The sequence below is a fragment of the Oncorhynchus tshawytscha genome, linkage group LG16, assembly GCF_018296145.1.
Source record: "Oncorhynchus tshawytscha isolate Ot180627B linkage group LG16, Otsh_v2.0, whole genome shotgun sequence".
NCBI classification, from domain to species: domain Eukaryota; kingdom Metazoa; phylum Chordata; class Actinopteri; order Salmoniformes; family Salmonidae; genus Oncorhynchus; species Oncorhynchus tshawytscha.
Genome location: NC_056444.1, coordinates 72,421,405 through 72,444,814, shown reverse-complemented (window position 1 = coordinate 72,444,814; position 23,410 = coordinate 72,421,405). Strand labels below are relative to the sequence as shown.

At 40.4% G+C, this 23,410-nt stretch overlaps 2 protein-coding genes across 2 annotated transcripts; one reads left to right on the top strand and one right to left on the bottom strand.

Annotated features, from left to right (window-relative positions):
- Positions 1–59: 59 nt before the first annotated feature.
- Positions 60–6,260, top strand: LOC112216294 (tumor necrosis factor receptor superfamily member 5). Its single transcript, XM_024376182.2, has 9 exons — positions 60–131; positions 661–739; positions 904–1,029; positions 1,129–1,275; positions 1,482–1,575; positions 4,746–4,804; positions 5,195–5,293; positions 5,378–5,409; positions 5,518–6,260. The coding sequence occupies exons 1-9, from the start codon at positions 72–74 to the stop codon at positions 5,878–5,880; spliced, it is 1,059 nt and encodes a 352-aa protein (XP_024231950.1). The 5' UTR covers positions 60–71; the 3' UTR covers positions 5,881–6,260.
- Positions 6,261–10,794: 4,534 nt separating this feature from the next.
- On the bottom strand, positions 10,795–12,723 carry LOC112216621 (iroquois-class homeodomain protein IRX-3). Its single transcript, XM_024376608.2, has 2 exons — positions 12,083–12,723; positions 10,795–11,854 (listed from the first exon to the last, which is right to left on the bottom strand). Exons 1-2 carry the CDS (start codon positions 12,287–12,289, stop codon positions 11,081–11,083), a joined length of 981 nt encoding a protein of 326 aa, XP_024232376.1. The 5' UTR covers positions 12,290–12,723; the 3' UTR covers positions 10,795–11,080.
- Between the last annotated feature and the right edge of the window lie 10,687 nt (positions 12,724–23,410).

The window sequence follows — 23,410 nt, the reverse complement described above, 5'->3', positions numbered from 1 at the left end:
CAGCTGTTATCGACTGACTTGCTTGTACAGTAGCTGCGGAGTGAATACCTAGAATCTGAGAAGTTGCAAATATGTTGGGTTGTTTCAAGACGAAAAGGATCGAAATTTTTACGCTTTTATTTATGCTGGCGGTAAGTAGGTTTTAGTCTATTATGTGTAAATGAAGACATGCCTTCTGCATTCCCGGGAGCAATAGCTCCCACCCATTTTCTGTACGCATACAATAGGCTACACTTTAAATGTATTCAATGACCCTATATTGAGGATGAGTGTTAGGTTTCTTTTGTAACACAAAGTGATTGACTAAATGTGTACATTTTGATGCGTTTCTAACCAAGATTGCTAAATGCACAGAAAGCTCATTCAACACACTTTTACTTTCGATTAAGAACACCATTGTCATAGTTAAAGCTGTAATACCTACATTTCATGTTATTTTACTAGCTCGCATCTCATTTGAAACGTTCATGCTGCTATGCTCAGTACTAGAAAAGTAAAGTGAATGGTGGTCTAGTCTAGTCCAGACTCTAGAGCGTGAATCTAGGTACTTTCCACCGCTACTGTGGTTGAGACAGTTGTTCGGTTGTGACTTGCGACAGTTGACCTGAGGTTTCTAAGACATCATAATAGGGATTTTTTTAATATACATTTTGTTTACAGGTTTTCCCCGCAGTTTACTCCTGTGATCCAGCAACACAGTATGATAATAATGGGGAGTGTTGTAATAAGTGTGGGCCAGGTAAGGAAGAGAACATTCATTATAGCTTATATATACTCCCATTCACTACCTCTTACATTTTTTTGTTGTTGAGTCAAACAGAGTCTGAACCCTTGTATGATGTACACTTAATTAGGCTATAAGAGTACAGTATTTATTATGATAAAAATGCATTATTTTAATAGGCACAAGGATGTCATCCGACCATAGTGGTTGTTTTGATCCACATTGTATGCCCTGCCAAGAGAATGAATACCAGGAAGCATTCACAGAGAAGATCATCTGCGAAGTGCAACCATACTGTGACCAAAGTGAGAATTGTTATAATGTTTACATATTCAAGGACATTACTGTTGATCTGCCTCATCTGCTTGTAATAACACTACACTTGTATCTCCTTCCTGCCACAGATAAAAACTTTGAGGGCAGTACCAATAGGAGCAAAACAAGCCTCAGCCAATGCATATGTAAGGCAGGACACCACTGTTCCAGTAAAGAGTGCCTGACATGTGTACCACACACTAAATGTGGACCAGGACAAGAGACACTTTACACCGGTAGAAAACACGCCTTTATAACACTATCAGCAACGATTGAATTCTAGACTAGTGAGCCTGCTATGTATTCAAACATAGACTTTATTGTTCCTTTTCTGTTTCTATTCTATTTTATTACGTGGTTTGAGCTGCTAGAGTTAGGCTACCTGAATGATGTCATTTGTGAGCATGTGGTCACTATAGCCGTATGCTGTATATTTTCTCAGGTGACCACATCCGGGACACGGTGTGTCAGGCCTGTCCTGCAAACACCTTCTCCAGCGACAGCTCAGCAGAGAGCAAGTGCAAGCAATGGACAGTGTAAGTACTGAGTTCAATCTTTTTACTAATAACTGTGATGTGTTAAATAATAACAATAGATCTGTTAGTAATACAGTACCAGTCAAAAGTTTGAACACACCTACTCATTCAAGGGTTTTTCTTAATTTGTACTATTTTCTACATTGTAGAATAATAGCAAAGACATCAAAACTATGGAATAACACATATGGAATCATGTAATAACCAAAAAAGTGATAAACAAATCCAAATATTTTATTATGGAGATTCTTCAAAGTAGCCACCTTTTGCCTTGATGACAGCTTTGCACACTCTTGGCATTCTTCATGAGGTTGTCACCTGGAATGCATTTCAATTAACGGGTGTGCCTTATTGAAAGTTCATTTGTGGAATTTCTTTCCTTTTTAATGCATTTGAGCCAATCAGTTGTGTTGTGACAAGGTAGGGTTGGTATACCGAAGATAGCCCTATTTGGTAAAAGACCAAGTCCAAATTATGGCAAAAACAGCTCAAATAAGCCAAGAGAAACAACAGTCCATCATTACTTTAAGACATGAAAGTCAGTCAATCCGGAACATTTCAAGAACTTTGAAAGTTGTCTTCAAGTGCAGTCACAAAAACCATCAAGCGCTATGATGAAACTGGCTCTCATGAGGATATTACAGAATGGTCGAATTGCTGCAAAGAAACCACTACTAAAGGACACCAATAAGAAGACGAGACTTGCTTGGGCCAAGAAACACGAGCAATGGACATTAGACCGGTGGAAATCTGTCCTTTGGTCTGATGAGTCCAAATTTGAGACTTTTGGTTCCAACCGCTGTGTCATTGTGAGACACAGAGTAGGTGAACGGATGATCTCCGCATGTGTGGTTCCCACCGTGAAGCATGGAGGAGGAGGTGTGATGCTGTGGGGGTGCTTTTCTGGTGTGATATATTTAGAATTCAAGGCACACTTAACCAGCATGGCTACCACAGCATTCTGCAGCGATACGCCATCCCATCTGGTTTGTGCTTAGTGGGACTATCATTTGTTTTTCAACAGGACAATGACCCAAAACACACCTTCAGGCTGTGGAAGGGCTATTTGACCAAGAAGTAGAGTGGATGGAGTGCTCCATCAGATGACCTGGCCTCCACAATCACCCGACTTCAACCCAAATGAGATGTTTGGACCACAGAGTGAAGGAAAAGCAGCCAATAAGTGCTCAGAATATGTGGAAACTCCTTTAAGACTGTTGGAAAAGCATTCTTCATGAAACTGGTTGAGAGAATGCCTAGTGTGCAAAGCTGTCATCAAGGCAAAGGGTGGCAACTTTGAAGAATCACCCGTATAAAAAATATTTTGATTTGTTTAACACTTTTTTTGGTTGCTACGTGATTCCATATGTGTTATTTCAAAGTTTTGATGTCTTCACTATTATTCTACAATGTAGAAAATAGTACAAATAAAGAAACCTACTCATTCAAGGGTTTATGTCCAAACTTTTGACTGGTACTGTATATAACATGTAAACTCAGCAAAAAAAAGAAACATCCCTTTTTCAGGACCCTGTCTTTCAAAGATAATTAGTAAAAATCTAAATAACTTCACAGATCTTCATTGTGAAAGGGTTTAAACACTGTTTCCCATGCTTGTTCAATGAACCATAAACAATGAATGAACATGCACATGTGGGACGGTCGTTAAGACAATAACAGTTCACAGGCAATTAAGGTCACAGTTATAAAAACTTAGGACATTAAAGAGGCCCTTCTACTGACTATGAAAAGCACCAAAAGAAAGATGCCCAGGGTCCCTGCTCATCTGCATGAACGTGCCTTAGGCATGCTGCAAGGAGGCATGAGGACTGCAGATGTGGCCAGGGAAATAAATTGCAATGTCCGTACTGTGATACACCTAAGACAGCGCTACAGGGAGACAGGATGGACAGCTGTTTGTCCTCGCAGTGGCAGACCACATGTAACAACACCTAAACAGGTTTGGTACATCCGAACATCACACCTGCGGGACAGGTACAGAATGGCAACAACAACTGCTCAAGTTACACCAGGAACGCACAATCACTCCATCAGTGCTCAGACTGTCCGCAATAGGCTGAGAGAGGCTGAACTGAGGGCTTGTAGGCCTGTGGTAAGGCAGGTCCTCACCAGACATTACCGGCAACAACGTCGCCAATGGGCAGAAACCCACCGTCGCTGGACCAGACAGAACTGGCAAAAAGTGCTCTTCACTGACGAGTTGCTGTTTTGTCTCACCAAGGGTGATGGTTGGATTTCCGTTTATTGTCGAAGAAATGATCTCTACACCGAGGCCTGTAATGAGCGGGATTGATTTTGAGGTGGAGGGTCCGTCATGGTCTGGGGCGGTGTGTCACAGCATCATCGGACTGAGCTAGATGTAATTTCAGGCAATCTCAGCACTGTGTGTTACAGGGAAGATCCTCCTCCCTCATGTGGTACCCTTCCTGCAGGCTCATCCTGACTAAGACCCTCCAGCATGACAATGCCACCAGCCATACTGCTTGTTCTGTGCGTGATTTCCTGCAAGACAGAATGTCAGTGTTCTACCATGGCCAGCGAAGAGCCCGGATCTCAATCCCATTCAGCACGTCTGGGACCTGTTGGATCAGAGGGTGAGGGCTAGGGCCATTCCCCCCAAAAATGTCCAGGAACTTTCAGGTGCCTTGGTGGAAGAGTGGGGTAACATCTCAAAGCAAGGACTGGCAAATCTGGTGCAATCCATGAGGAGAAGATGCACTGCAGTACTTAATGCACCTGGTGGCCACACCAGATACTGACTGTTACTTTTGATTTTGACCCCCCCCCCACTTTGTTCAGGGACACATTATTCCATTTATGTTAATCACATGTCTGTGAAACTTGTTCAGTTTATTTCTCAGTTGTTGAATCTTGCTATGTTCATACAAATATTTAAACATGTTAATTTTGCTGAAAATAAACATAGTTGGCAGTGAGAGGACGTTTCTTTCTTTGCTGAGTTTATGTAACGTATTTTATCATACTGCAGTTGTAACTGTTAGTCACAGTCAATGTAATTATATTTGATTAGTTGGTTGAACAACTTAAGAATTGCTTGATTTATTGCTTGATTATTTTTCCACATATTTGACCAATGTTGTTCATAAACTGCACTGTATACTCAAAAACATTCCCCTAAAAAATTTCAGTTGTGACAAAGAATCCAAAACTGAAGCCAATGGGACATCCACCTCTGACATTGTCTGTGGTAAGTACAGGGTCCATACGATGAATGCAACACAATTTACCCAAACATTACAACATTTTCCTTCAACCATAATAAATTGTTGAACAATAGAATGTATTCCGTTATTGTCAGTTGACCATCACTTCTTCACAGTAACTCATTCTCCTGAACTGTGCAACATGGTTGTACGGGACTGTTTAATTCACATCACTGAAACCAAAACATGTGGTGGGGCTGTGTGGAGGAATCTTCTCGGTATTACAGTATTCTATAGTAGGGCAGCTTACTGTAGTAGCCTGTCCTATATACGTCTGTCAAAACTAGTGTCAGTAACACATAGGCCGTAGGCATATTGTTGATTGACAATAGTTGGTTTTATTGTTTGTGATGTTCTTTTGATTTATTTTACAGTGTTAGTACCCACATTCTCTGGAAGAATAGCAGGATGTTCCCTTGTGATTGTTGCATTGGTCACGAGTGTTGTGGGCATTATCCTGTGGAAATATAAAGGTATATAACACTCCTTTTATGATGTTATTTGAGTGAAAACTTTACATAGGATTTTTAAAATAATCATATTTTATTGTGTACTAGGTAAACATGGAGAGGCCTACAAGAAAGGAAAGGTATGTTATTTTTCTGACATTTCGATCAGCCATGACAGTAATACAGCTATAATTTAGTATTTTGACAAACTAATGCACATATGGCTGACATTGTGTCTTTCGCCATAGGAACCCTGTGTGGAGTGTCTAGGGTGGGAGAGGAGACCTACAGAAGACAGAAACAATGAAGGGAGAAACTCAGAAGGACCTGATGAGGAAAGGGAACAACTCAAACCTATGATCCAAAATGGAAAGCCACTATCACCACCATCACCAGGTACTCAAACACCAGTGGAGAATGATGTCAACGACTCTCAAGCCGAGTCTTCTGCCAAAGCTGAAGAGATGACAGAAAATGGACATGTGGTGGCGCAGGAGCAGGGTAAACAACACAATACTTATTTGTCTGATCCACAAATGGTATCACATAACCACTCGGCTTTACCCAGTGCCGAACACAATATACAATTGTCAGATTGTGCATTACCATGAAATATTCATTAAATATTCCTGAATATTCTGTACATTGTAAACTGTTTTAAAAAGTATTGGTTGTTACTGTATTATGTTATAGAACATTTTCATAGGCATACTAGAGTATGCCTGTATTGTGTTTTCTGTTGTAATTACTCTCCTTTGCACTAAACTATCGAAAATAAATGCCACTGCCCACTGGGCGCACACTGGTTAAATCAACGTTGTTTCCACATCATTTCAATGAAGTTACATTGAACCAACAATAGACGTGGAATTGATGTCTGTGCCCAGTGGGTGTGTTGTTGAAATGACCAAATCACCCTCTAGTGGCCTCATGGGTGGAATGTTATTAATATGTTTCATAATTAATTAAATTTAAAAAATGCTGACGAAAATCCGGTGTTTCTATGTTAAATGGTTTTGTTATATTTCAGTATTCTGTGATATAACAGTATATAAAGTGTAATATTGGGATGCAACTCAAAATTGAATACATTTCAACTCTATATCCAACCTGATCTCATGCTTTCAAGTCGGGATTTAACGTAATGTGGATGAATGTCTAATTTTGACCCATTAATTCCACATGGTTACAGAGTTCAAGCCACATGGTTACAGGATTTAAACAGAAACAACTCAAAGGGTTAAGCTTAGGTATTAATTATGAGTGGTTAAGGATAGGGCTATGGTTTGGGGAAATGCGCTGTTTACATTTGGTATGTACAGTGGCTTGCGAAAGTATTCACCCCCCTTGGCATTTTTCCTATTTTGTTGCCTTTACAACCTGGAATATTTTTGTGGGGTTTGTATCATTTGATTTACACAATATGCCTACCACTTTGAAGATGCAAAATATTTTTTATTGTGAACAAACAAGAAATAAGACAAAAAATAGAAAACTTGAGTGTGCATAACTATTCCCCCCCCCCCTTAAAAAAAGAGTCAATACTTTGTAGAGCCAACTTTTACAGCAATTACAGTTGGATGGGTTTCGCTGGTGTACAGAAATCTTTAATACAGCAATCTTTCTTGTACCACAGATTCTCAATTGGATTGGGGTTTGGGCTTTGACTACGCCAAGACATTTAAATGTTTCCCCTTATACCACTCGAGTGATGCTTTAGCAGTATGCTTAGGGTCACTGTCCTGCTGGAAGGTGAACCTCTCCCAGTCTCAGATCTCTGGAAGACTGAAACAGGTTTCCCTCAATAATTTCCATGTATTTTGCGCCATCCATCATTCCTTCAATTCTGACCAGTTTCTCAGTCCCTGCCAATGAAAAACATGGATGGATGGTGTTCTCGGGGTGATGAGAGGTGTTGGGTTTGTGCCAGACATAGCGTTTCCTTGATGGCCAAAAAGCTAAATTTTTGTCTCATCTGACCAGGGTACCTTCTTCCATATGTTTGGGGAGTCTCCAACATGCCTTTTGGCAAACACCAAATGTGTTTGCTTAATTTTTTCTTTAAGCAATGCCTTTTTTCTGTCCACTCTTCCGTAAATCCCAGCTCTGTGGAGTGTACGGCTTAAACCTCACTAGGGGGGCACTATTTTCACCTCCGGATGAAAAGCATGCCCAAAGTAAACTGCCTGCTACTCAGGCCCAGAAGCTAGGATATGCATATAATTAGTAGATTTGGATAGAAAACACTCCAACGTTTCTGAACCTGTTAACAATAATGTCTGTGAGTATAACAGAACTGAAATGGCAGGCGAAAACCTGAGAAAAGGTAGATTTTTAAAATGTTTGTAGTTTTCCATTGACTGCCTATACAAGAGTCCATTGACTTAGGACTCAAATTGCACTTCCTATGGCTTCCACTAGATGTCAAAAGTCTTTAGAAACTGTTTCAGGCTTGCATTCTGAAAAATGAGGGAGTAAGACCACTCTGAATGAGTGAACACTGCAGTGTCCCAGAGGTTTTTCATGTGCGCGACCGAGAGTGCACCTTTCTTGTTTTCGTTTTATATTGATGAAGCGTTTGTCCGGTTGAAATATTATTGATTATTATAACTAAAAACAACCTGAGGATTGATTATAAACATAATTTGACATGTTTTCTACGAACTTTAATGATACTTTTCGAATTTTTGGTAACTGTTTGTAATGATTTGTCTGCTGGGCGCTGTTCTCAGATAATCGCATGGTATGCTTTTGCCATAAAGCCTTTTTGAAATCTACAGTCGTGCTTGAATTAACAAGAAGTTAATCTTTAAACCGATGTATAACACTTGTATGTTTTATTGATTTTTATAATGAGTATTTCTGTTTTTGAATTTGGTGCTCTACAATTTCACTGGATGTTGGCCAGGTGGGACACTACCGTCCCACACCCCCTAGAGAGGTTTTAAAGTGGTCCTATGGTCAGATACTCCAATCTCCACTGTGGAGCTTTGCAACTCCTTCAGGGTTATCTTTGGTCTCTTTGTTGCCTCTCTGTTGAATGCCCCCCTTGCCTGTTCCATGAGTTTTGGTGGGCAGCCCTCTCTTGGCAGGTCTCCTATGGCTCCCATATTCTTTCAATGTTTTAATAATGGATTTAATGGTGCTCAGTGGGATGTTCAACATTTCTGATATTTTTTTATAACCCAACCTTGATCTGTACTTCTCCACAACTTTGTCCCTGACCTGTTTCGAGAGCTCCTTCGTCTTCATGGTGCCGCTTGCTTGGTGGTGCCCCTTGCTTAGTGGTGTTGCAGACTCTGGGGCCTTTCAGAACAGGTGTATATATACTGAGATCATGTGACACTTAAATTGCACACAGGTAGACTTTATTTAACTAATTGTGACTTATGCAGGTAATTGGTTGCACCAGATCTTATTTAGGGACTTAATAGCAAAGGGGGTGAATACATATGCATGTGCATACAACTTTTCCGTTTTTTTTTTTTGAATTATTTTTTTAAGCAAGTTATTTTTTTTATTTCACTTCACCAAATTGGACTATTTTGTGTATGTCCATTACATGAAATCCAAATAAAAATCAGTTTAAATTGCAGGTTGTGAGGCAACAAAATAGGAAAAACGCCAAGGGGGGTGAATACTTTTCAGGCACTGTACATTGGGACAATATGTACAAATTCTAATAGCTCCAAATTTCAATGAATTACAAACCTCAGTCCAACTATACATTTTGAAGTTCATGTACAAATATTGAAAGCATTTATTGAGATCTAAAAAGTGTGCAACATGAAAATATTGTCTCAGTTCCATTGTGTAATTTATTGACAGTCCCTCACAAGCCCCAGAGATAGGCTATCCAAAGTCAAACCAATTTTGTCAAGGCGGAACACCAGTCAGCTGAAGGTAATTGGCAAAATAATTTGGCTAACTCTTCCCATCTGCAAACACACACACAAGAGACACTCACATCAAACCACACCACAAAACCAACTCAGGTTTGAATTCAGTCATGGCTGCTAGCATTTCTTAATGAACCAAATCTAAAGTGAGGCCAAATCAGAAAGTGTAGTCACCCTTTAAAGACAATGCAAATGTACATTTATTTTATTTATTTAACTAGGCAAGTCAGTTAAGAACAAACTCTTATTTACAATGACGGCCTTCCCCAGCCAAACCCTCCGCTAACCCGGACGATGCTGGGCCAATTGTGCACCGCCCTATGGGACTCCCGATCACAGCCGGTTGTGATACTGCACGGGATTGAACTAGGATCTGTAGGTATGCCTCTAGCACTGAGATGCAGTGCCTTAGACCACTTGCGCCACTCGGGACCCAAATGCAAACTGCCTGTTTTGTTTTGGTGTCAGAGGCATATACTCCGATTTTCCACAAGGAGGAGGTAGTACTTCACTAGAACAGAGCCCTATAAATGGCTCTGACTTGAGGTTTCAGCATCAGTCAAGGGGTGGACTTCAGCCTCTGTCATACTTTTGTGAGAATGTCAAGATCTTGGGAGGTCATAAGGCTAGGCTACTCATAGACATTAGCTTGACCTTTTAGATGCTGTAAAAAGTATATTCATGTCACAATTAAAACTAGAAATGAAAATGTCCAAGGATTTTAAAGAGTGTGCTTGGATAGAGTATGCTTGGATTAATGTAATGAGATCAAATTAAATATGTCCACTAGTTTGTGGCAGATTGGGTCCTGTTCTGTCTGGGATTACACCTCATTTGCCACCTGTGGCCACCTGTGAAAAGGGCACGACGCAACCCTCTGTGTGTGTCTGGATGTGTGTGTCTCGGGGTGGTGTGAAGGGGCTTCTTTCCTCTCTGGGGTTGTGATTAGCAAGGGACAGGATTATCCAGTCTTTCACCTCCAACTCTGTAGATACTGTATGCTCTCCTGTTGTATGTGTATGTTAGTTCCTCTCCTACAAATAAACACACCACACACACACAATCTCTCTCTACCTGTGGAGGTTTGGAGATGCAGAACACTTAACCCGTTTCAATTTATACTTCCCATAAAGATAATATAGATTTGTATTATACATTGTGAATATTTTATACTAATTTAAAGTTCTGCTGTATTATATTGAACAGCCATGCAGTTTCTTTTTTTGGCCAATGTGGTCAGTTGCCTAAGGTAGGCCATTTGTGGAGGCCATTATCATCCTGCATGGACCAACAATGAGTTAACCTAATACATGAATTTTAACAGATCTAGGTTTGATATGTAAATTCTATAATGTTTTATCAATGAAATTATAACCCATTTTTTTGTAGATGGTTGTTATTCAACAACAGTCAGCTTGCTTAAACTTCCTAACATTAGATATATTGGCAATATGCATGGATACATGCGTCTGAAACTATATAATAAGCTACACGAGAATGTAAAATAATGTAACATTTCAGTTGAAATCAGACTGTGGCTTTACCAGACCTTTCCCAACCCAAATAGCCTACTGTAAGAACTGATCCTTGAAAATAGTGGAACACACACGAAAATTGTATTTTATATTTTGAGCGATTTTATTTTACCAAAATATTTTTTTGTGATAAGATAAATGAAATAAGAATTTACAGATTGGTCATCGAAAATATATATACACATATGTACACATAACATGTTCTGTAAGAGTTGTTGGTCTTACAAGTAGCGTAACAAACATATACCCCGCATTTTCATAGCAAATTAGTCCACGTTTAAACGACAAAAAGTAGACCCACGCCATGGAATTTGGTATTTTAAAGTGCATAAGATGTAAAAATGAGTCCTCGACTGTTTTAAATAATAAATGCTCTGTTATAGAATATCGTGAGCAGGGTATACGGGAATGTACAGTCCGTTCCTTGATTCCCATTCTGCCCAGAATTTGCCAATTTGTGTGCCAGGATGACAAGCACTGTACTGGGGCTTTTTCCCCGTTTCCGATGTCGCGGTTTCTGCCAAAGACCATATTTTGGGTTTTTGACACTCAACGTTATCTTTACTTTCCAGATTAGCTGGAAATGATTTGGGTTCTGTGTCATTCTTTACCACATTTTCCGCGTGCGCCGCGAGCCTACCAGCTCTATTTTCGTCGTTTGACTGTTTCACAAGGAGCTCATCCACCGGCTCTGTCGTTGAGTTGGATAATCTATGTCCAATATCCTCATTGTCATCTTCGGTTGGAGGATCTATCTCATCTTCTTCGTCCAACCGGGTTTTCTGCAGAGAGCCCTCGCCCTCCTCTTCGTCGCTCTCGCCCTCCTCGTCAGATTTCCCCTTGGACGCCCAGTTTACCCTATTATCCTTCTTCAGTCGTCGCCTGGCGTTGGCAAACCAAGTGGAAACCTGCGTGAGGCTCATCTTGGTTACAATAGCAAGCATGATCTTCTCACCCTTCGTGGGATACGGGTTCTTAAGATGCTCGTTCAACCAGGCCTTGAGCGCGCTGGTGCTTTCCCGGGTAGCCACCTTGGCGACCCTGATCAGGTCATCGGTTGCGCCTGGTCGGTATTGCGGGTAGAATGGACCTCCTCGGCCGAGAAGCGCTTGATGATATGGAGAGACAGCTTTCAGGTCGAAAGAGTTGTTCTGAAAACATAAGAGAACGTGATTAGATTATATGTTTAAATTCGTGCATAACTGACCACATTGATTTGTTAAGTGTGTAATTACGCATTATATTTAATTGGTATTAAAAAGGTCTGTAGAATGCTTTCTTTTTCCGACATTGATAAATTATGAATACATTTAGACTATTAGCTGGAAATGTTATTGATTAGGTATACAATAGAGAAAACATATAGTCAAATAACTTACCATGTTCGCAATGTATCTGTGGTGTGGATAGGGGATGAAGTTGTATCCCTGTAGTCCGGAATATGTCAAAGGTACCCCAACCATCGCAGCAAGATAAGGGGCTTGTTGCTGTTGTACCCCAGCTGGACCTCCCCAAAACGGTATCTGATATCCAGGGGGCATGTTGATATTTCTCTCAAAGAAGTTGCCTGTTTGTGACGCAGGCATCCTTACCCCCTGACTATCAGAGCTTGAATGACAGTAATGTGCACCCTCACCAGCTCTAAATATACTCTTATCCAGTAATGGGCGGTTCTTAACCGCGGTGACTGACAGTTACGTTCAAAATACCTCGCTTTCACTCGCACCAAATCCCATCAAAGGAGAACTCCGCTGTTCCTTTTAACGGTTTCTTAAAGGCGCTAAATAGACTGTGTAAAACGTATCTCAAACCAATCATTTCTATGGTGAGAGACGAATAATGATATTTCATTTGAATTTCACAGTTTTGTTCTGATGAGGAGGATACTAGAAACTAGAATCTCTCATAATTCACTTAGCCTACTATTTGTTGTCACAATACGATCTATAATGTTAGGTCCTTTATAGATCCTTAACTATTAATTTATTGTAGGCCACCAGTTTTATCAATGCCATCACCCGTCCCCATACATATTTTTTCAGTTCCAAATATGCCAAAAAGTAAATGACTTTATTTTTAAAAAATCTAACGGAATTAAGTGCATTTCAAGCAAAAAATAAACTGCATTTCCAAAATAAAAAATAATAATGGAAAGAGAAACTGTTGTAAACGTACCATTCATGGTAAATATAGCCTAATAGCATATTACATGTTAATATCGATAGTTTCCCATCGAATTTGACATTGTTTGTGCAACACTCACTGTAGGATAATAAAATGACTTGAATAGGATTAACACCAGACCCTGTCTCTTGTCATACGATCAGACTTCTGTTTGAAATTGAAGTCTGAACATGTAGCTGTGAATTGAATTAGCCAACTGAATTAGCCTAATGACATTAACACATTTCCAGGCTTCTTTCCATGACCATTGACTGAAACTGTGATATCTTCAATATAGTTTTATTTAGATTTGTCCGAGTTTTCATCTAATATTTCTCGATTGAATTAGGCTATTGGTTTCTGTATCCTACATTTCCCTCAACTGAAACAAAAACATGTAGGCATTATGGTGATATTTATTGATATAACATCGAAAAAAATCTAACATGTTTTATAAGATACCAATTTACTATTCCTATTTAACAACTGTGGGGTGGTTATGTTTTGGGTGTCATTGGGGCAATGGGTTACCTGCCTTCGGCTGGCGATACCCTAGAACTATTTTGTTAATTTATTGTGATTGAACAACAACAGACCTCCCTTTACATGTCGGATGGTTTTGTTGTGGCTTCAGCATATCGTTTCAATGGGGCTAATTAAAAGCTGTTAAGTAAAACAGGTGTTACTAATGTATATGATAATTATGAGATAACAAATGGTAATGTGGGGAGCTTGAAGGCTTGTTAAAGATACGATAAAAAATATTACAAATCTTATTCCACTGCCCTTTCATCTTCTCCAAAGGGACATTGGTTGAAGAAGACGTTTTTCCTTTATGATGCTCGTATTATGTGGTGGTTTGGTTTCAACCTTTTGTGCGTAGCTACTGCTAAGTAGGTCTCTCTGGGTCAATTCTAAAAGGGTGAATTGTTAAAGTATTTTTTTTAAATCAGAGGAAAAGTGTAGCCATGCATACAAGTCTCAAATAAAATAACAATCCATAGACTAACTACATATCCTATGATTTCTTTATTTATGGAAATAATTTAATTAACATAAGATCAATTTGAAACAGAAGACTGTTGACCAGCATCTGCTATTAGCAGAATGCACTTCACTCATCATGTTGATTTACATTTTCACATTATGCTGAACGTTTTGGAAATCCAATATTTCACAGATTTTGTTATAAAAATGTTTTTTATTTGTGCGTGTGTGGTGGTGGTGGGGGGGGGGGATATGTATACCTGGTACAATGGGTTGACTGGAGAGCAAAGATTCGGAGGCTTAGCTAATGTCATCCGTACATCTCAGGAGACAAACAGCTCAGGGCAGTGGCTTTTGTCTGACTTGTAGACTCTCCTTTCAAATATTTTCCTTTTGCAGCTACAATGCAGGTTTTGGTCTCCTTCTGACAGGTTGGATAGGTATTGTTTGCTCTCAGGATGTCCCTAGATTGTGCAAAAAAGTGTCCAAATGGAGGAGGATTGTCCTCATTTCCATGTGAGATACAGTATACAAGATAAGATTAATGATAGTCTACTGTGAGTGTTAAATGGCCAGCACATGCAACTTTTGGCTGGTTACAAGTTCAGGTGAATGGAAATGTTTCAACCTCTGTCCTCTGTTTCAACCCCTTTTAAAGACAAGACAAGTACCTTAGTCCATCAGAGATGGATTGAGGGTTCCCCTCTAGTCGACTGGAAGCCTCAATGATGCCTTTAATTTCTTATTCTCAGATATATATATATATATATATATATAACTATGTCACTACAGTTAACAGTGGGTCTAAACAGTGGGCCTCTGATTGAAACCCGTAGAAGAGCCATGCAGGACAACAGTACGAGCCCACTTTCTCTATTGGAACTCTCAATGATGCCTTTAATATCCCATTCTCATACATAAAGTATCCTATATCTGTGTTCAGGGTGGCAGGTATCCCAGCTGTTAAGAGCGTTGGGCCAGTAACTGAAAGATCGCTGGTTCGAACCCCCTAGCCGACCATGTGAAAAATTGGTCAATGTGTCCGTGAGCAAGGCACTTAACCCTAATTGCACCTGACAGTTGCTCTGGATAAGAGCTTCTGCTAAATAACTGAAATGTAAATGTCCTTCTCTAGGGCGGGCCTCTGATTGAGGAGAAGATCCAGGACCATGACAACAGTGTGAGTTCTGATCAGCTGGTAACAACAATGGTCTTAGGTGTGAGTTCAATTTCTGGCTATCACCTCCTGCTGAGTTGACCCAACAAAAGGCCTACAGATGTAGGATCTTAATTTGACCAGTTTCTCACAGCAGGAAAATAATCCTCCGGCAACTGGAAATGTGGATTATAATTAATGGACATTTTTGTAAGGGTTGATACATTTTTAGTTAGGGCAAATCAAGTCTGAAATATTAAAGTGGAAATTACAAAATGTAGAACCCTGTTGAAACCTTGAATACACTGCAAGTTAGCTGTGCAGGAAATTTCCTGCAACAACAGGGTGATCAAATTAAGATCCTATATCTCTGTAAGTATGTCAACACAACAAAAGCTTGAAGGGAATCCACAGAGTATTCAACACCTAGTCCTTGTTACTTTTTTAAAAACCCCATCCAGATACCTGTACTTCTTATAATGTAGAGGGAAAGTGCTAAGTAGAAGGTACATCTGGATATTTGGCATTAAGAGGGAATGGAATATAATTATAAAATGCTTGCTATTTGAAAATAATTCACCCAAATACAGAATTAATCACTACTGATATAATCTAATCATAGGAGGCAAGAGACACTTCCCTCTTCAAATCTGACTCAATGACTCATTCCAGGTCCATTCCATTTCCAGGAAATTAAGTGAATGTCAACCCATGACATGGAAAAAATGAATATAACAATACATTCTCTTCAAGTTGATAAAGAATCACAACAATTGTTACCAGAAATCTTAAATCGGAATGTTGAAACTAGTTATTTTGGTGTGAAAAATCAAAGAGCACCAGTACAAATTGACAACAAACACATAACTCTCCCCCCCCCCCATGAGATTCTATTCTAAGCCAAGCGTCAAAGCTCTCCCACCCACTCCCAGCTATCAACCCCTGACTCTCATCCCTCCTAACTCTTTGTCCTTTGTCATTACTCTTATCAGCTCCACTCCATGATTATTTTAATAGAGAAGTGGCGCTGAAACCGCTTGCAACTCTAAGTATGTCTTTGTTAGTATCTTGGTGGTGGGCCGGTGTCCCGCCCCTCTGTTCCCTCCTGGGTGTGCACTGATTGACAGCCCTCTGCTGGGTGAGTGACAAGCCACATTCGTTAGACTGTGACGGACAGGCCGACAGCTGGGGGACTGAATGACTGCTGGTGGTGCTTGTTGGGCCCTCTGCTGCATTGGACGTTGGGGCCCTCTGGCCTGCTCCACCACCCCTTGGGGGCCTTAGTTGGCCCCCAGGACGCCCAGCTTGCCCAGCCTGTCTGTCCAGCAAGGGTAGTTCTCCAGCGGGCTTGCTGTACCAGAGCAGCTCGTTAGCTGTAAGCCTCTCCTCAGAGACAGAATCTTGACTAGAACCAAAACAATTGATCATATTACTCCAGTGCTAGAGACTGCTGCCCTACGTTCATAGAGTCATTGAACACTGGTCATTTTAATATGTTTACAGACTGTTTTACCAACTTTACAGGTGCATATATACAGTGGGGAGAACCCCTCCAAATATTTTCTGTTGGGTTCAGGTCTGGAGACTGGCTAGGCCACTCCAGGTCCTCGAGATGCTTCTTACAGCGCCACTCCTTAGTTGCCCTGGCTGTGGGTTTCGGGTCGTTGTCATGCTGGAAGACCCAGCCACGACCCATCTTCAATGCTCTCACTGAGGGAAGGAGGTTGTTCGGCAAGATCTAGCGATACATGGCCCCACCCATCCTCCCCTCAATACGGTGCAGTCGTCCTGTCCCCTTTGCAGAAAAGCATCCCCAAAGAATGATGTTTCCACCTCCATGCTTCACGGTTGGGATGGTGTTCATGGGGTTGTACTCATCCTTCTTCTTCCTCCAAACACGGCGAGTGGAGTTTAGACCAAAAAGCTCTATTTTTGTCTCATCAGACCACATGACCTTCTCCCATTCCTCCTCTGGATCATCCAGATGGTCATTGCCAAACTTCAGACGGGCCTGGACATGCGCTGGCTTGAGCAGGGGGACCTTGCGTGCGCTTCAGGATTTTAATCCATGACGGCGTAGTGTGTACTAATGGTTTTCTTTGAGACTGTGGTCCCAGTTCTCTTCAGGTCATTGACCAGGTCCTGCCGTGTAGTTCTGGGCTGATCCCTCACCTTCCTCATGATCATTGATTCCCCACGAGGTGAGATCTTGCATGGAGCCCCAGACCGAGGGTGATTGACCGTCATCTTGAACTTCTTCCATTTTCTAATAATTGCGCCAACAGTTGTTGCCTTCTCACCAAGCTGCTTGCCTATTGTCCTGTAGCCCATCCCAGCCTTGTGCAGGTCTACAATTTTATCCATGATGTCCTTACACAGCTCTCTGGTCTTGACCATTGTGCAGAGGTTGGAGTCTGTTTGATTGAGTGTGTGGACAGGTGTCTTTTATACAGGTAACGAGTTCAAACAGGTGCAGTTAATACAGGTAATGAGTGGAGAACAGGAGGGCTTCTTAAAGAAAAACTAACAGGTCTGTGAGAGCCGTAATTCTTACTGGTTGGTAGGTGATCAAATACTTATGTCATGCAATGAAATGCAAATTAATTACTTAAAAATCATACAATGTGATTTTCTGGATTTCTGTTTTAGATTCCATCTCTCACAGTTGAAGTGTACCTATGATAAAAATTACAGACCTCTACATGCTTTGTAAGTAGGAAAACCTGCAAAATGGGCAGTGTATCAAATACTTGTTCTCCCCACTGTATACTGTTTACTAATCATGGCTCACCATATATCACTACTGCTGTGCACACCTTTTCTATTCATATACATACCATACTGAATGATGGCACTGCATTGGATAGCAGCCATTTTACGGGATGCTGAACAATTCTGCAAATTTGTGTTTTTTTACGATGATAAAACACAAATACATAATGTCTCTGCCATCATTTCCAGTGACAGAAAACATTGACATACATTGTCAAGACCGGTCGGCAGCCTCGTGTAACATTGGGGGCGGGTTCTCTTTTTTATCAACAGATGGTGTGTGATCTCTAATGTTAAGGAAGTCTGGAGCTGTAACTCACCTGAGCTAGAAAACCTCATTATAAACTGCAGACCATACTATTTACCAAGAGAGTTTTCATCTATATTTTTTAGAAGTCTATTTACCACTCCAAACCAATGCTGGCACTTAATGAGCTGTATAGGGCCATAAGCAAACAAGAAAATGCACAGCCAGAGGCGGCGCTTCCGTGGATGGTGGTTTTAATGCAAGGAAACTGAAATCAGTTTTACCACATTTTTACCAGCATGTCACCTGAGCAACTAGAGGCGATAAAATTATAGATCACCTTCACTCCCTATACAGAAATGCATACAAGGCTCTCCCTCACCCCCCCTTTGGCAAATCTTACCATAACTCTATCCTCCTGATTCCTGCTGACAAGCAAAAACTAAAACAGGAAGTACTCAATACAGAAGTGAAGTGGATGTTAAGCTACAGGACTATTTTGCTAGCACAGACTGAAATATGTTCTGGGATTCATCCGATAAAATTGAGGCGTTTACCACATCAGTCACCAGCTTCATTAATAAGTGCATCACTGACGTCGTCCCCACAGTGACCATATGTACATATCCCAGCCAGAAGCCATGGATTACAGGAAACAGCCACACTGAGCTAAAGGCTAGAGCTTCCACTTCCAAGGAGTGGGTGTCGAATCAGGATGCTTATAAGAAATCCAACTACGACTTCCAACGAGCCATCAAACAGCCAATACAGGACTAAGATTGAATCCTGCTACGCCGGCTCTGATGCTCTTCAGATGTAGCAGGGCTTGCAAACTATCAGGGATTACAAAGGGAAACCCTGCCACGAACTGCCCATCAGACAAGCTAAAATTATTCTATGCTCGCTTCGAGGCAAGCAACACTGAACCATGCATGAGAGCACCAGCTATTCTGGATGACTGTGTGATCTTGCTCTCCATAGCCGATGTGAGTAAGACCATTAAACAAGTTCACAAGGCCACAGGGCCAGATGGATTACTAGGATGCGTACACAGAAAATGCACTGACCAGCTGGCAAGTGTCTTCACTGACATTTTCAACCACTCCCTGACCCAGTCTGTAATACCTACATGTTTCAAGCAAACCACATTGGCCCTGTGCCTAGGTAACCTGTCTAAATAACTATCGCCCTGTAGCACTCACATCTGTAGCCATGAAATGCTTTGAAAGGCTGGTCATGGCTCATATCAGCTCCATCAGTCCAGACACCCTGGACCCACTCTAATTTGCATACCGCCCCAATGCATCAAAAGATGATACAATCTCTATTGCACTCCACACTACCCTGTCCCACCTGGACAAGAGGAACACCTATGTGAGAATGCTGTTCATCGACTACAGCTCAGTGTTCACACATCTGCCACGCTAACCAAGTCTGGAACCAACAGGACACTGAGGACCCTGAATAGCTTCTACCCCCAAGCCATAAGACTGCTAAATAGTTCCACATTTTGTTGTGTTACAGCCTGAATTCAATATTTTTTTTATTTATTTGACCCATCTACACACAATACCCCATAATGACAAAGTGAAAACAAGTTTTAGAAATTTTACCAAAGTGAATGAAAATTAAATATAGAAATCACATTTACATAGGTATTCACACCCCTTTGCTATGGCACTCCAAATTGAGCTCAGGTTCATCCAATTTCCTTTGATAATCCTTGAGACGTCACTACAACTTGGAGTCATTCTGTGGCCAATTCAATTGTTTGGACATGACTCAGAAAGAAACACACCTGTCTATATAAGGTCCCACAGTTGGGAAGGGCCCATAAGTAAGCATTTCACTGGTAGTCTACACCTGTTGTTTACTAAGGATGTGACAAATACGATTTGATTTGTATTCCGGACTCAGACATTGCTCGTAACACCTGCAATAACATCTGCTAAACAGGTGTATGTGACAAATAAAATTATATTTTTGATTTGATATCCTAATTTCTTGCTATTTATTTATTAATTTGGGATTTGTGTGCATTGTAATTATATTTTTAGATATTGCTGCGTTGCTGGAGCTAGATACATACGCATTTTGCTACACCTGCAAAACTGTGTACGCAACCAATAAACTTTGATTTGGTAAGTTGGCCTCCACCACGCATATGCAAGTCAACATGCCCTGCTGCCCAGGAGTGTACATGGTTTATTCATTAAAGTCAGGAATAGCAATGTAGACACATAATTACATATTATAGAAAATGTTATAGTGAACACCCACAGACACACATTTATTTGTATTTTTTTATTGAACCTTTATTTAATTAGGCAAGTCAGTTAAGGACGACGCTGGGCCAATTGTGAGCCGCCTTTTGGGACTGCCAATCAGTCGGATGTGATACACCCTGGATTCAAACCAGGGACTGTAGTAACACCTCTTGCACTGAGATGCAGTGCCTTAGACTGCTGCGCCACCTGGGAGCACATATTATACTATATGACAGTAGCTACAGTAGAACATATAACGTGACATGGGAGTACTTCTTCTACATGCTACAAGATTCCACTTATTATCATCATTAGCAGATAACCATCCACAATATGAGAAATACTTCATTGCTAACATACACTAATATTTGTGGCAAATCATTTCACTGCTACTCGATGTGCATGGGCATGAAACGCTACATTTAAACCATAGTAGAATATGTTTCATTCATTGTAATATCTATAATGTTGCTCAAAATAATGTAAGATTGTTTAGTTAAAGCGCTAGGAAATGGAGGAAGCAGAAGAAAGTAACTCTTCAAAATGTAACAAACTGAAGTTCATGCAGCTAGAATTTTTTTTACTATACCTTCACAGCCAGCATAATGAGCTTGTAAAGCATCTGTGACGTGACATCTACATTTTGACCGATTTGTAAAACAAAGGCTACAAGGAAGCCAGGGGCACTGGTTCTCTGTGTTTCAACCCCTTGATAACAATAGCAAGCAGGCGCTGGTGGGAGGCAGTGCTCTCATGGAAATGAGCAACCAAACCAACAATGTAGCTCCTAATCTCTTCAGAGAGGGGAATCGGTTACACAGCAGTATGCACCCCTGAAAGCTTTTCATTAGAAACAGCGTGCTATTGAAACACTAACCCTAAGCCCCTCCCCACCCCCCCACGCTTACGAGCACACACACACACACACACACACACATGGCCCAGATACAAGGTAGCCCCTACAACAGAAGGGTAGACGTAAGTGGGGTAAGGGGTAGTTATAGCCAGGCCAGGTGATGGTATGGGGGCTAGGCAGTGGGGCAGGGGGTGGTATCGGGGGTGGGGTATGTGAGCAGGGGGTTGGTATGGGGTGCCTAGGCCTCAAAGCATGGAATTAGAGTTAATGTGCCCTCCCTGGGTTATAATCTCTTCATAGGGGGACTTTGTTTGAGGGCTTGAGGGCAGTAAGATAAGTATCTATTACAGAACCTCCCCTCTTATCCCATCCCCCAACAACCTCCCCCTCTTCAGAATTGAAGCACAAAACACTTGCCTCTGTGCCTCCATGTTTTCTGATACCCCAAACCCCAAAACCAAGTGGTGCTGCCCTTTTCGACTAATCTGGAATTAAGGACCAAAGCCTTATGGAGAGTAACCAGGACCGATATTTAAAGTGCAAAGTGAGGAGTGAGGAGGTTGATGTAGATCAAAGGAGGCTTAGAAAACGAGTGTATTACCATTTATTTTATTTTAAATGCGTTCTCACAAGTTTCATTTCTTGTTGTTGGGGAGGAGGAGTCATAATGTGAGAGGAACTATGGGGTTAAAGCTGAAGATTTAATTAAGTGTAATCTTGTTATATTACCCCTATGTATAAGGAAAATATTTCATTATGCATTGAGTAATCTTAAAACCATCCCCACAGCTGATATAAGTACCCATTTAAGAGCTAAGTTTACTTGGTAAAATTCACCCTACTGTTGCTGTCAAAAAGATTAAAAAGTGAAGATACAACATTTGTAGCACAAAATGGCAGTTTAATATCAAAATATTGACTAAAATATAAATAATGTGCAAAACAAAACAAGTTCAGACTGAGGCAATACTGACAACTTGAGAAAAAACACACGATGGAAAGTCATGGCATTAATTAACTCTTGTTTCAAAATCTTATAAAACAGCCACTTCATTGTGAACTGACGATTCTATGCCAATAATCTGTTATTGTTTTGACCTTCAATAGAAATACAATGTAAATACTGAGGATGAACTTATACAAAACAACATCCCTTATTAACCAACTGACAACAGAATGCAATCAACATATAAACATGGCACTTCAAATCTGGAATGTCACATCAGCCCTCGCAACGAGAAATAATGTTTGCATTCCACCTGCTTTCATAATTAAACACGGTGTGAGAAAAAGGCAAGTAAAATTCAAATACAGACTAAATTGAAAGAACAAGACAAAAATCAATGCAGAATGCAAAATAGCTCCATATGTAAAGTTTTTGTAACATTTTTCTCTCTACAATAAAATGACTTTTTAAATGGAATAAAATGACAATCAAATAATGTTTGAAGATTGCTACAATACAATCAAAGCGATAAACAAACAAAAAAACAGGTCAATAGTTAGAGCTCTCTATGCCATAAAAGCATACATACAGTGCCTTCAGAAAGTATTCCGACCACTTTACTTTTTCACATTTTGTTACATTACAGCCTTATTCTAAAATGGATTAAATAAATAAAAATGTTCAGCAATCTACACACAATATCCCAAAATGACAAAGGGAAAACAGGTTTTTAGAATGTTTGAAAAATGAAAAAAATAATAATTACGTAAATAGGTATTTACAGTTGAAGTCGGAAGTTTACATGCACTTAGGTTGGAGTCATTAAAATAAATGTTCAACCACTCCACAAATTTCATGTTAACAAACAATGGTTTTGGCAAGTTGGTTAGGACATCTACTTTGTGCATGACAAGTAATTTTTCCAACAATTTGTTTACAGACAGATTATTTCACTTATAATTCACTGTATCACAATTCCATGGGGTCAGAAGTTTACATACACTAAGTTGACTGTGCCTTCAAACAGCTTGGAAAATTCCAGAAAATTATGTCATAGCGTTAGAAGCTTCTGATAGGCTAACTGACATAATTTGAGTCAATTGAAGGTGTACATGTGGATGTATGTCAAGGCCTACCATCAAACTCAGTGCCTCTTTGCTTGACATCATGGGGAAATCAAAAGAAATCAGCCAAGACCTCAGAAAAAAATTGTAGACCTCCACAAGTCTGGCTCATCCTTGGGAGCAATTTCCAAACACCTGAAGGTACCATGTTCATCTGTAAAAACAATAGTACGCAAGTATAAACACGCA